Source organism: Penicillium manginii (assembly GCF_028828005.1).
Source record: "Penicillium manginii strain IBT 31320 chromosome Unknown utg000005l:1.0-5665137.0:1.0-5668048.0, whole genome shotgun sequence".
In the NCBI taxonomy this organism is placed as follows: domain Eukaryota; kingdom Fungi; phylum Ascomycota; class Eurotiomycetes; order Eurotiales; family Aspergillaceae; genus Penicillium; species Penicillium manginii.
This window is the reverse complement of record NW_026643106.1, coordinates 2,333,571-2,346,558: the sequence shown is the minus strand read 5'-3', so window position 1 is coordinate 2,346,558 and position 12,988 is coordinate 2,333,571. Positions and strand designations below refer to the sequence as shown.

The window sequence follows — 12,988 nt, the reverse complement described above, 5'->3', positions numbered from 1 at the left end:
GGTAGGCCAAGCAAAATAAGACGGCAAAACTTTTCTATCTTTCAACGAAAAAGAGAGATAGAAACCCAACTATTGCTGTAGAATAAATTGGATTTAGGGATTCTGCTCAAGTTTCTGGTATGGCGTGGACGTAAAATCCGGGGAAGCAGTCCACTCAGTGTCATGGATGACTTGGTTCCCCGCAAGTCGACATGGGAGGGGTCGATCTGTCGGCGAGGAGACCGAGCCCCGCGAAGTAGATAAAGCTAATGATCGGCGGAGAAGCTTGGTGTTTCTGGACAGGAATCGTTCAAAGGCGGCGCTACGAACTTCCAGATTTGTTACTCGCGAGAGACGTGGGATCGGGCGTGGGATGGTGGCGCTACTAGTACAGTGCCCGAGGGTTAGATGTCTAAGTGCATTCGAAAAGCCAAGAGGACTCGTACAAATGGTGGAGTTCTATTGATTTCTATTAAGAGCCTCAGAGAAAAGTTCTAGTATAATGATACACGATTTTTTGTTTTGAATCGTGTCAAATTGAAAGCAGGGTATAATGATCAAGTGATAGGCAGAACAAGGATGAAAACCAAGCCCACTCACAGGCTTAGTCGCTATCATAGTCGTAGTCACTATTCTGATCGTAGTAATCATCGTAGTTGCCAGCGAAAGCATCATCAACATGATCGTCCATTTCATCGTCATCGTCATCGTCCTCCAAATCGTCAGGGTCAGGCGGCGCGCCGGCTGGACGATCATCCTGCTTTGGAGTATCATCCTTGGTAGCAGTCTCGGGGGCTGTTGGAGGGGGAGTTGGAGGGGGAGCTGCAGCCTGAGAGCGACCAGACTTCGCCGCTGGTGCTGGTATGGCCTGGCCGGCTCGGCGAAAGGAGGCGGCTTCAGGAGGAATGCTGGCGCTACGACGGGAGACAACACTGCGGCTTCGGCTTCGGCTGCGGCTGCGGCTCGTATCTCGAGCCATGATATCTCGACTCATACTCCGGCTCTGGCTGCGGCTGAAGCTTTCCATCTTCGTTTTCTGGTCCTCGGGGACATTTTCGCCGCCGTATAGGGTATCCAAAAGGGAATAGTTGATTTTCTTGCTGTATCCACGTCGCTCGAGCATACGCCGAGTCGCTTCGGCCGGAGTGGAAGCACGAGAGCTGCGGCCCTCGCCGTCTTGTCCATCCTCAAGGTAGCCAACATCACCCATTCGGCCCTTACGGCGCTTGCGGGGCTTGGAGGAAGAGGCGCCGCCGGTAGCTTCGGCCAGCGCACGCTTGAGAGCCTTTGCCTGTTGGGTACGGAGATATTCTTTATTTGCACTGACCCAAACGCGTTCCTTCAGGTCGACCTCGGCTGGCGAGAGAAGACAGTAGGCGACTTCGGGGTCATCTTCGAACTCATTCTCGGTAATTTCCGTACTGTCAGAGACTTTAGTCTGGGGAGGCAATGCAGCATTTTCGACCATAGTAGAGCCCTTAGCCAACATATTGCGCATCTCTTCCTCCAGGGCATCCTCAGACGCAATCTGTTCGGCAGACGGGACAGGGAGAGAGGGGCGGTTTCGTGGCTGCTTCGCATTATTCTTGCCTTCAAGGCCTTCCTGTTTGGCGTCTGCGATGGCTTCATTCACGGCTTTTGTGATAGAGTCACGTCGGACGGGATTTTCCGTGAGAGCAGGATCGATGGGGAGATTAGGTATGGTGAAGCCGTCAGCATCGACACGCCGGGGCTGCACAGATCCCGCCTCGCTTCCAGCTGCAGAATCATATTCGATTTCTGCTGCTGTCTCAGGGAGTTTCCCAGCAGCTATACTCGGTTTGTGACCCAGGCGTGCCCGTGTGAAAGAAGGCGGATCGTGAGCATTTTCCAGTTGCACCGATCGAAACTGGTCCACGGTGAGTTCACCACTTTCGGTCGAACTGAACTCATTCAGACGCTGACTGATGGTGACCTCTGTGACTTTTACAACGTAAACGACCTCGCGAATCGTGCGGCGGAAATTGTTCATTCGTGCGGCCAGGATCAGGGCTGCACCGCACACACCAGCAGGACGTCGACCAGTTGTCATCCAGTCACGATTCATTCGTTGAACGATGCGCACAGCCTCACCTGCCACGGGCATGGTCAAAGATCCGAACTCCAATTGTTTCGCGAATCGATAGATCAAACTTTCCGGGTCGATAGGGTTCATCATGAAAACATTGCCACCTAGGCGCAACTCATCGAGAAGAGCTTTGTAGGTGCGACCCAATTTGAAGACGTTAATCATCAGCACATCGGCGAAATCAATCAGCATGACGGTGTTTCCATCCTGGCGACGACAAGCAATATAAAGACAGACTGCAGCCACTGTCTTAGTGCGACGACCTTGGATAAAGTTCAAACCGACAGCGAGCTTGAAGACTTGACCAGCAGCCTTCATAGCACTCTCGGGGATAGTCAAGGCTCGCGAGAGCTGAGATATAAATCGATTGCCATTTTGTTCAGTCATTTCTCGGCTTTCCATGCCACCTCCCCGCTGAAAGCCGGGGCCAAAGCTGCGCACATGGGTTTGATCTTCACCAACAAAAGTACCCTGAACGACGGCAGCACCAGATGAACTTTCACCAAATGTGACCTCTGACACGATATTGGATTCACTAATAACAGTACCACAGCCTGTACAGACTTTCTGACCCTCTTCATCCACAATTTGAGGTGCCGGGCAACCAGGGTTAGGACATCCTGAGGTCTTCGGGTGGGTTGTTGGCCGGGTAGGTTGAGGGCGGCCAGCGGGCTGGGGACGTTTGATCGGGTTTGAACTTGAGGGTTTCGTGCTAGCAAGACGTCCCACTGGCCCTCTCACGGCACGCGGAGTAACAGAGATACGCGTGGGGGGGTCTTGCCGCCCCGAGTTTGGGGGTGGGCTTCGAGGTTGACATGATTGAGATGAAGGTAGTAGATGAGAGGAAAAAAAGGCCTCGGTTGTTAGATGTCACAGGATTTAAGAAAGGCAATCGGAGCCAGACAGGCTCAGTGAGTGTCAAGACTCAAGTAGAAGGTGTTTGAAGTGATTGCGATAAGCATAGAGAGTGACAATAGGGATCGAGATGACTGATGAGTGGAGGAAGGTTGATGGTTGGAAATGGGAGTAAAGGTGACCTTAGGTTGAGGATGAGGAGATAGAGATGGCCGAATTGAGGGTTGATCAGGAGTCCCAGCCTGCTAGCCCCAGGTCACAATACCCTGGCGAAATGTAGTCCGGAAAGAACTCTTAGATCGTAGAGACACCATAAAGTTGCAGGCATAAAAAAGATAAGTGATAAGAAGGTACCTTAGGGTAGACGCGAAGTGGTGTGGGGCGAGGGTGATGAAAGGATTTTTCGTGGTGAAGTCCCGCGGGTGGTCTAGCGGCGCAGACACGTGATACACTGCAAAGAGTGGCGCGCGTTCAATTCGGGGCCAATTCTGGATATCTTATTATGGTAGGTATAACTATGGGAATGAGTCATGAACAATATGCGTAGAGTCTACTAGACTATATTATAATATAGTATATAGTTTACTATATGCTATTATAGGGTATATTATAGTACTAGTATAGATAGTATAGATAAATTGAGTCATGTGCTGGATATTCATGGGTCGTGCCTGCCTCGCAACGGGAAAGAGGAAAAGAGTAAAAGTGGAAGGTGCACACCAACACATGGTTACCAGCATCTGCCAGCTGCCAGTTCGCTTTTGAATCCATCTTCGGACATTATCCTTGCGACAGCCTTCAACTTGACATTCCTTGTTCCCCACTCCGATCCTAGCCACATACTGCACGATGCCCATGGCTCTCTCAACATTCGGAATGCTGGGTTGCGGTATTTGTGCGTAGAAAGGCAACTCCAACGCACAAATGGCGCATCTTCGCCTTTCGCGCCTCCTCCACCAGCTTCCAACCTTTCTTTCTTTCCCCTTTAAATAAAACGTTATGACAATCCGATTCATCCTTTTGATGCCTATCCCCTTCTTTCTGTAACATCTACTGTCGCATGTGCCGCTCGGCTTTGCGATTCCGCCATCATCAAAGCTGATCGCTAGACCCGCGCGGTACCCCTGGGTTCTTAATACTCAATATCCACCCATCTGAACATTGAATTTTGAAAATCTCGCCTCAACATTTTCGAGATCTCGATCCGATCTACCATTCCCCCATCGGTGATCGATACATCATTTCCCTCTACAGCTCCACGCCTTCCATATACTTAGTCCCCAGCAGGCCGGAAAAGCCTGTCGCGCCACAATATGCAGGCGCAAACTTCCGAGACCCACCCGCGAAGAAGCGTGTTTTGGGTGAGCAATGTTCATTGCTCGTCTTGTGTCTCCTACATCACCGAAGTTCTCTCTGAAATTCCTACCGTGGCGGATATTGATGTCTCGATCCTGACACACGAAGTCCGCGTCTCCCATGGTCCCTCGGCGCATCCAGCAGACCTTGTTGTCGCCCTCATTCAGGCTGCCTTTGAAGTATACCATGCCACAACCTTTGATGAGCGTGGTTCAATCGTTTCAGAGCTTGACACCACTTCATGGAATCACCGGAGCTCACATGTATTTTCCACGCCCCGAACATCTTATTCCAGCATCTCTTCCAACATTAAGGAGCGACTACATTCAAGCAGAGAAAAACGACACATTGCCAACTGTGAGGCCTGCCAAAAGGAAGAGGCCGATAACATTTCTTTGTATTCCACCCAGGCCGAGCCATTTCCTGAAAAATACCCCCATGATATCGCAGAGGAAACAGACATCGAAGCTTCTTGCTCATCAAGCCCACGGGATGTTGCCTACACGTCACCACCAAGAGAGATCAGTGATGATGATCACACCCCTAAAACCTTCCAATCACCACCGACAACCGATGAATTTAACGCCCGAATCAGTATTGGAGGAATGAGTTGCGCCTCGTGCGCTAATGGCATCACTGCTGCGCTCGAGCAGTTGGATTACGTCAAAGAAATTCAAGTCAACCTCCTCACGAATAGTGCGACAGTGGTGTACACTGGCCCTCGGGATAATGCTAATTTAATCACGGAACAAATCGAGGACATTGGCTTTGATGCCTTTTTGGACGAAGTCAACCCGGTCGCTCAGGATTTAACCCTAGGACAAGCCCTAATATCATCAGGCTTCGTTACGGAAATCGCAATAACCGGAATGACTTGTGGTTCTTGTGTTGGAGCAGTAACCCGAGGATTGGAAGAGCTGTCATTTATTCGAAATATCTCTGTCAACCTTCTGTCACATAGTGGCAGGATTGAATTCGAAGGAGAAGAGAATCTAGACAAGATTGTGGAAAAGATTGAGGATCTAGGCTATGATGCCGTTGTCAACAGTGTCCATCCCCTGAGCGAGGTCAAGGATGAAACCAGTTCTCTCCAGCCTAGAGTGGTCTCGATCCATGTCGATGGGATGTTCTGTCATCATTGCCCTGAGAAGGTTCTCTCCGCTATTAGATTGCTCCCGGGCGTCACAGTGGAGGGAACTATTTGCGAGGCCAAGCCGATTCTCAAAATCACATACTTGCCGCAGCCATCCTTGACGATTCGCTCAATAATCGCTGCCATTACGGATGCCAACGGCGCCTTCACCCCTAGCATCTACCACCCACCAACTATCGAAGATCGCTCCCGTGCGATGCAACTGCATGAGCGACGCAGACTACTTACTCGTCTGCTATTTGTTTTTGTTGCTGCTATTCCTACATTCCTTATTGGTATTGTCTTTATGTCTCTTGTCCCATCAGAAAATTCAGTCCGCAGGTATCTTGAGCAAACTATCTGGTCTGGTAGCGTCACTCGCATCGAATGGGCACTTTTTATAATGTCGACCCCGGTTATGATTTATGGTACCGATGTCTTTCACACCCGAGCCCTCAAGGAGGTCCACGCTTTGTGGCGCCCTGGAAGCCGAGTGCCGATCATGCGGAGATTCTACCGCTTCGGCAGCATGAACCTCTTGATATCAGCAGGAACGTCGGTCGCATACTTCTCATCGCTGGCTGTACTCATCGTTGACGCTGTTGCGGGAAGTCACAGCAGTGCCCACAGCACGACCTACTTCGACTCTGTTGTTTTCTTGACCTTGTTTATTCTTTGCGGTCGGTTCTTGGAGGCATACAGCAAAGCCAAAACAGGAGATGCAGTTTCCTCATTGGGGAAACTTCGGCCCTCCGAGGCGCTCCTAGTTGGGAACCAGGTTCTCGAATCCGCCCAAACCCCCCGACAGTCCAGTTTCAGACCAAATGACACGAGTCAGCGTTGACCTTTTAGAGGTTGGTGATACAGTACGCATTCCTCATGGGGCTTCTCCCCTGCAGATGGTGTTGTTGTCGGCGATGCCTCTTATCAATTCGACGAGAGCTCTTTGACCGGAGAATCCCGTCCTGTCAAGAAAACAGCCGGGGACAACGTTTATACCGGCTCTGTCAATGTGGGCCAGCCCGTGCATATCAAAATCACCGAACTTGGAGGGTCGTCTATGCTCGATCGAATCATTGCCGTTGTACGCGAAGGCCAAAGCAAGCGTGCGCCTCTTGAAAGAGTTGCCGATATGCTCACTTCCCATTTTGTGCCTGTTATAACTCTCATCGCCATACTTACTTTCTTGATTTGGCTCGCTCTGGGTCATGCGGGTGTCCTGCCTCAAAATTATCTGGACATTGCTCGTGGTGGCTGGACTTTTTGGAGCCTGGAGTTCGCGATTGCCGTGTTTGTGGTTGCTTGTCCTTGCGGTCTGGCACTCGCTGCTCCCACTGCGTTGTTTGTCGGGGGTGGTCTCGCTGCAAAGCACGGTATCCTCGTCAAGGGTGGCGGAGAAGCTTTCCAAGAAGCTAGCCGTCTTGACGCCATTGTCTTTGATAAGACTGGTACATTGACCGAGGGTGGAAGCCTTAAAGTTTCCGACCATGAAGTTTTGACAAACGATGGTGGGCTAGTGACGATCGCATGGGCACTTGCTCAGAAAATGGAAGAAAGTAGCAACCATCCGATAGCGCAGGCTATCTCTGCTTTTTGCCAGACTCGGTCAACAGCAACCGTTGAATCATCCGATATCCAAGAGATCTCTGGCCAAGGCATGAAGGGGACTTTCACTGTTTCTACCGCTGCGTCTGGGTCCGTGGAGAAATATGAAGCTGCCATCGGTAACGAGCGTCTTCTACACAACATTCTTCCTTCCGAAACTGACACCTACTTTGTGTCGAATTTGCTGTCAAAGTTCCAGTCCGCATGCAAGTCAACTGCTATCCTCTCCGTACGCCGCATCGACTCGGATTCTGCAGAGGCATCTACATTTATCCCCGCAATTGTTTTCGCAACCTCGGACACCATTCGACCAGAAGCCATTGAAGTTATCTCCAAACTCAATGATCGCCATGTTGAGGTCTTCATGTGCACAGGCGACAACCAAACAACCGCCCACGCGGTTGCCGATATGCTGGGAATCCCACGTTCCAACGTCATGGCCAACGTCCTGCCAGCAGAGAAGGCGGCTTTCGTCCGCCAGGTCCAAGAAGGGTCAGTGAAGACATTGTCTGCCGGAACCGAAGCCAAGGTATCAAAGAATTCGAAGGCAACTCGGCCTATTGTCGCCTTCGTTGGAGACGGTGTAAATGATTCTCCGGCCCTTGCTGCCGCGGACGTGAGCATTGCTATGGCCTCAGGCTCCGACGTCGCCATCAACTCTGCCAGCTTCATTCTCCTGAACTCGGATCTGAGCACCATCCTGCAGCTAGTTCTTCTCAGTCGACGTGTATTCAATCGCGTTAGAATGAATTTTGGCTGGGCTGTTATCTATAACTTGTGTCTTGTCCCGGTCGCCGCGGGTGTTTTTTACCCTATCGTCAGCGGTCATCATGAGAAGATGATCGGACATGAAACAATTACTGTTAATGAACACTGGAGACTGAGTCCTGTGTGGGCTGCCCTAGCCATGGCTCTCAGCAGTATCTCTGTTGTTACCAGTAGCCTGGCGCTCAGGATTGATGGGCAGACTATTCGGAGGCTTTTCAGCCGCAAGAAGTAATATTGTATGCATGCTGACAAGAATGTATGATTAATGATTTTCGTTTTGTTCTGCATAGCGGCTCTCGCATTCCATGCGAGGTCCCTTGTTGTATTTAATATTCAATACCAATTAACTACCTACACTCTACTCATTTCCCGCCTTCGCCCCAAATTTCTGCGATTTTCTTGCTCTGGGCCTTGCCCACCTTCTTCCTGCCCACCAACGACTGCAGTTTTTCCGAGACCATGGTCTCTCGATTCTGCGGCTCCAGAGCCTGATACGCCTCGACAAATGCACGAGGGGTTTGCCATCGCCGTTGGATTTCTAGCGCCTTTTCACCGCTCACACCACGGGTACACATGAGCATTTTCAGGAAGATATCACGAAGGGATAAGACGTCAGATTTCGATGTTAGCGCTGAGAAGGTAGAAAATGTGACGCCGTAGGTAAGGGTAGGATCTTTGGCGCGAAGTTCGTCGAGAAGAGTCAGGTAGGACTGTGTGGAGGAGAGTCGTCGACTTGGAATGAATGCCACTTTTTTCGCATTGGAGGTGTTTTGGGGTGGACTAGTGCTCAGATCTCCGTTTGAGGGGGGGGTCTTGCGCACCGTACATCTTTCGTAGAAGCAGGGTCATGCGTGCCAGATATCGAATAGAGTCGTCCAAATTTTTGGTCTTTTTCATGAAATACCCATTGACGACTTGCGTCGAGGCGATAGCGGAGGCGACCATCTCGTGGTATTTCGGCCCACTTCCGCTGCCAGCGTCTGGGTGGGTGACTGTAAATTCCTCAATGAGGTAGATGATGTTTTTAATGCCAGACCGGCGGAGACGAAACTTTTGTTCGTGGAATCGGCCGTCTTTGATAGAGCCGATGAGATCATCGAGGCGTTTTCGTTCGATGATCCAGTCTAGCATCACCTCATCGCCCTCCTCGCCGTGACGCGACATGAATGCTAGATCGTGGCATTTGGCTACCCACATAACGTCGCCAAGTTCTAAGGCCCGCACTTGTGGAGTAATTCCTTGTTTCATGAGCTCGTTGGCGATGTAGTCGCGATCTGTGGAAGTGCGCACTTCTCGCGTGTCGAGTACCAATTGAATCGTGAAACTGCCCGGTGGCAGAGTGATGGGTTCGGTAGGGCCTTCAGTATTGGTGGCCCATCCTAAGATGTGTTGCGGTGTCTCGGACTCGTCGTTATCGTCGTCATTCGGGGCTGTAGTTCGTTGCGAGGTGGATGCCTGATTACCTGCCAAGGGCATCGCACTCTCAGAATATCCAGGGAGAGTCTTCTGAATGCGTTTAGCAACCTCCCAACCATCCTCCGAGAGGGCGTATTTCCTGAGAGGGCGCCCATGTTCGTAGACTAGATCCTTCTGGATCAACGTCTTCATCGAATTCCATGCAGTGTAGAATTTCGTTGGGTCCGTAGGGGCCGTGAAAGAACTGTCACAGTAAGGCTGAGCCACTTCAACAAGGTGTGCCTTTGTCATTCCTTGTGAAGCATTTTCACCTATGGTAGCCAAGCCTAAGAGCAACGCATAGGCACCGGATCGTAGAGCTGGAACATATGGTTTAGCTTTGCGGGGCTTCTTAGAAGGCTGATCCACACCACCGGCATCGGATGTTCTCTTGTTGGCTATTTCTTACAATTAGCTATGGGCTCGGGTATTCGCATGGGGCTTGGTAAGATAGTATACTGACCTTGACCAGGCGGCTCTGGCATAAGCAGACTATGTTCCCTGCAATAAGCCTTCAATTTGTCTGTCAGACGATCGCATAGCTTAGGGCCGAGCCCATTCAATTGCTGTGCTTGTGATGGATGCTGGAATTCCAACGGGCATGCTTTCATCGACTCATAGGCCTTTTTGTAACTAGAAGTCTGTTAGTTGGACCATAGTAGAAGGGCGTGGGATACAAACACAGTCACGCCCTTGCTGTTCCGCTCACGGGCTTCATCGAGCCATTCCTTGATCCAGCCCAGCAAGAGAGGGTTTGCGCATTCCTCGCTCATGATGGTCGGCGGCCATCGGGCTAGCTGGGATGGTTAGATGGCTGTTCAGCGATACTTGGACGCGTCGCGGATTTCCTCTTTGGGAACGCGATCCTGGTCAGTCATGTGACTACATTGGTGAACTCTGAGGAACAAACGAAATATCACAAACAGATCAAGGCAGGTGGATCTGATGAGTAATTAAAGCCTGTTTCTTTCATGGGAATCGAACGGAGCACGAAAACCAGGTCCAAGCTTCCAGGTTCGAGGGTTTTTTGGATCTGATTTGGCAGCGTCGAAGATGACGTCGACACCCCGGCCATGCGGAGTACCAGGCAAGAAACCCTGTAAAAGAGCCGACAGAACCAATCTGTGGGAAGATCCAAGGGAGGATCACTTATAGGTCACCATCGTGTCGTCAGTTCTGTTTGTTACTTTTCCTTTCCATGCTAATTCTCACTCTACACCCAATATCGGCCACATACTACAACTAGTACCCGCGCACTTTCGGAACAGAGCCATCAGTATGGCGAATGCTGTGGACAAGTCCACGGACAATTCATTGACTCCAGAGGGGCCAACCGATAGCCACATTCTTTCCCAGATCGAGCCAGACGAAAAGGGTGCATCACAACTTGGCGGAGATAGCACAGAGATCACCGACCTTGGATGGGCTAAGCCTGTTGAACACATCGAAGAACGGTTGATCGCTGGTCTATCGAATGAGAATCTTTGGATGTTGATCCGGCGGTTTGACAAGGTACGATTCAAAACCAAGACGCGATGTTTATGTTAACTGAGACCCAATTCAAACTTGAAGCAAGTATACAACGTCAAAGCTGTTCCAGACGCTCCACTCCAAAACCTGGACTTGACCCGCGCAGATGACGATGAATTCACCCCAGATAAGCTTCGTGCCACAATCGAGCGATTCTATACATCGGTTGTTGTCACACTCGCAAGTTTTGTCAAGCATGTTGCCCGATTGCGCTCTTGGAAAGAACCTCGACGAACAGCTATATTTTGTCTCGTTTGTTCAACCCTCTCTAGGAATTTTTGGTCATTTGCTCACTAATTTTAGGCCTACTCCTTAGCGTGGCTCCTAGACATCATTCTCCCTTCATTATTTGTCGCTTTGATAGCTTTGGTGATATATCCGCCATGTCGACCCATCTTATTCCCACCCGCACCGATTGCTCTAGTGGATAAAAGCACCGGCGGTGTCCAAAAGCCCCAGGCGGGGATGCTTGGGTCAGAGGAAAGCATCACCGGTGCCCCTGAGAGGTTCAAGGGGGAGGCAGCCGAGCAGGAAGCCAGCAACCTTGTCGCGAGCGTTGCGAGTGTTGCTGTGGGAAGCGCAGTCGGGAAACATGATCAAGGAGTGCCTGAAGGTGCACCATTGGAGGGTACTGTTCCAGATGCTATGGATGTTGTCGCCAACACGGCAGATGCACAGAGTGCTGCTAGTGGAAGAATCCCTTCTGAATCACACGACAAAACCCGACAGCCTATGAGAGAATCTGTCATGGAAGCAGCCAATATGGGAATGCAATTGATTAACGATGCCACCGATACTTTCGAGAAACTTTCCAAGTATATGCCTCTTGCAAATCTTTGAATTTGTTAAGCTCTCTTTCCCTGCCTATATCTAACCATGGTTCATAGTGCCTTGTCCGCTACGCCGCCATTCCCTCAATGGATACCCCGTTTGCGGCTAGTAGCTGTCCTACTTCCATCTTGCTTCGTGGCTAAGTCAACTTCTGTCTATGTCGCTTCAAAAGGAATCGGACTATTAGCAGGGTTTTCGATTTTTGGGGGTCCTATTATTATGCGGGGTTTTTCTTTCTTGAATCGAAAATATCCAAAGTGGCAGAAGCTTCTCCAGATACAAAAGTTGTTCCCACGCTTTTATACAATCCTGGGATATATTTGCTAATTATTCAAAGTTCTCTTCTCAAGGGCGTTCCTACAAACGCCCAACTGACCTTGACACTATTGCGGATCGGCGAGGCCAATGCTTCACCACTTCCCCCGCCTTCAACTTGTCAAGACAAGCCTTCTTCACGCCCAATTTCTCTTCATCACGAGGAACTCGAACTCGGAGCTTCAAGGGAAGAAATGGAAGAGGCAGCAGCAGCCGAGCCCCCCAATCCCCCAGATATCACGAGCTCTCCAACGCACACATCTCAAAAAAATACGATAGCATCCAGTATTATACGTTTCTTCAGAGGAACAACAGCCACAGGCGTGGAGGGGAAACGAGGGTTCGATCGTATCAAGGCCACAATAGGCTCACGCCATGCCAAAAACCGAGTCGGGGTTCTTCGATCAAAAGGTAAACTCAGCTCACCAATCGGACCAGCCAAGTTCGATGCCAGGTACAAAGGAAAACGCGGCACAGTGATCATAGATTCCACGAGTGAACCTACAATGCTCTATTTCACGACCGATTCTCTTCAAGATGACGACCTTCAGTTAAGGAACCAGAAGGAGAGCTCGGTCTTGTTTCAGATCCCCGTCGCCGATATTCGAGAAATGAAGAAGCTTGGTGGACTAGGATGGAAAGGGAAGCTGGTGGTTGGCTGGGCATTGGGGAGCAAAGAGGTTGTTGACGGTTTACAAATTGTGGGCAAAGACCCCAAGGAGTCATTCCAACTTACGGCTATGGGAACTCGGAATCAGCTATTCAATCGGTTGATTGCTATTGATGGACAGGTTTGGGCTTGCTGCTGAATGGACTGCCGAACTCGTGCTAAATCAATCCCAGGTTTGGAAGTAAACTCTACTCTTCTCTCACATTTGAATTAGTTCTTGGTACTCGAGCTACATTTCCAGGTGTCACATCAAATTCCACTCGTACTAGAGACAATATTTATTCTATAATTAATCGCCGATATAACTTCCATTCAACAACTTGAATCTTGGAGTGCTTCGAGGGCCGAGGGAGGAGGGAGGGAGCTCAATGCATCATGTTTGTAT

At 50.2% G+C, this 12,988-nt stretch overlaps 4 protein-coding genes across 4 annotated transcripts; 2 read left to right on the top strand and 2 right to left on the bottom strand.

The window, feature by feature from the left end:
* Window positions 1–583: 583 nt before the first annotated feature.
* On the bottom strand, window positions 584–2,903 carry N7533_007270 (transcription factor TFIIIB subunit BRF1; the record flags this gene model as incomplete). Its single annotated transcript, XM_057103920.1, has 2 exons — window positions 584–2,798; window positions 2,851–2,903. 2 exons carry the CDS (start codon window positions 2,901–2,903, stop codon window positions 584–586), a joined length of 2,268 nt encoding a protein of 755 aa, XP_056958877.1.
* Window positions 2,904–4,254: 1,351 nt separating this feature from the next.
* Window positions 4,255–8,034, top strand: N7533_007269 (putative copper resistance-associated P-type ATPase; the record flags this gene model as incomplete). Its single annotated transcript, XM_057103919.1, has 2 exons — window positions 4,255–6,262; window positions 6,329–8,034. The coding sequence occupies 2 exons, from the start codon at window positions 4,255–4,257 to the stop codon at window positions 8,032–8,034; spliced, it is 3,714 nt and encodes a 1,237-aa protein (XP_056958876.1).
* Window positions 8,035–8,164: 130 nt separating this feature from the next.
* On the bottom strand, window positions 8,165–10,030 carry N7533_007268 (crossover junction endonuclease MUS81; the record flags this gene model as incomplete). Its single annotated transcript, XM_057103918.1, has 4 exons — window positions 8,165–8,595; window positions 8,624–9,655; window positions 9,721–9,890; window positions 9,939–10,030. The coding sequence occupies 4 exons, from the start codon at window positions 10,028–10,030 to the stop codon at window positions 8,165–8,167; spliced, it is 1,725 nt and encodes a 574-aa protein (XP_056958875.1).
* Window positions 10,031–10,535: 505 nt separating this feature from the next.
* On the top strand, window positions 10,536–12,742 carry N7533_007267 (DUF3292 domain-containing protein; the record flags this gene model as incomplete). The annotated part of the gene is made up of 4 exons (XM_057103917.1): window positions 10,536–10,769; window positions 10,830–11,039; window positions 11,091–11,602; window positions 11,809–12,742. 4 exons carry the CDS (start codon window positions 10,536–10,538, stop codon window positions 12,740–12,742), a joined length of 1,890 nt encoding a protein of 629 aa, XP_056958874.1.
* Window positions 12,743–12,988: the final 246 nt, after the last annotated feature.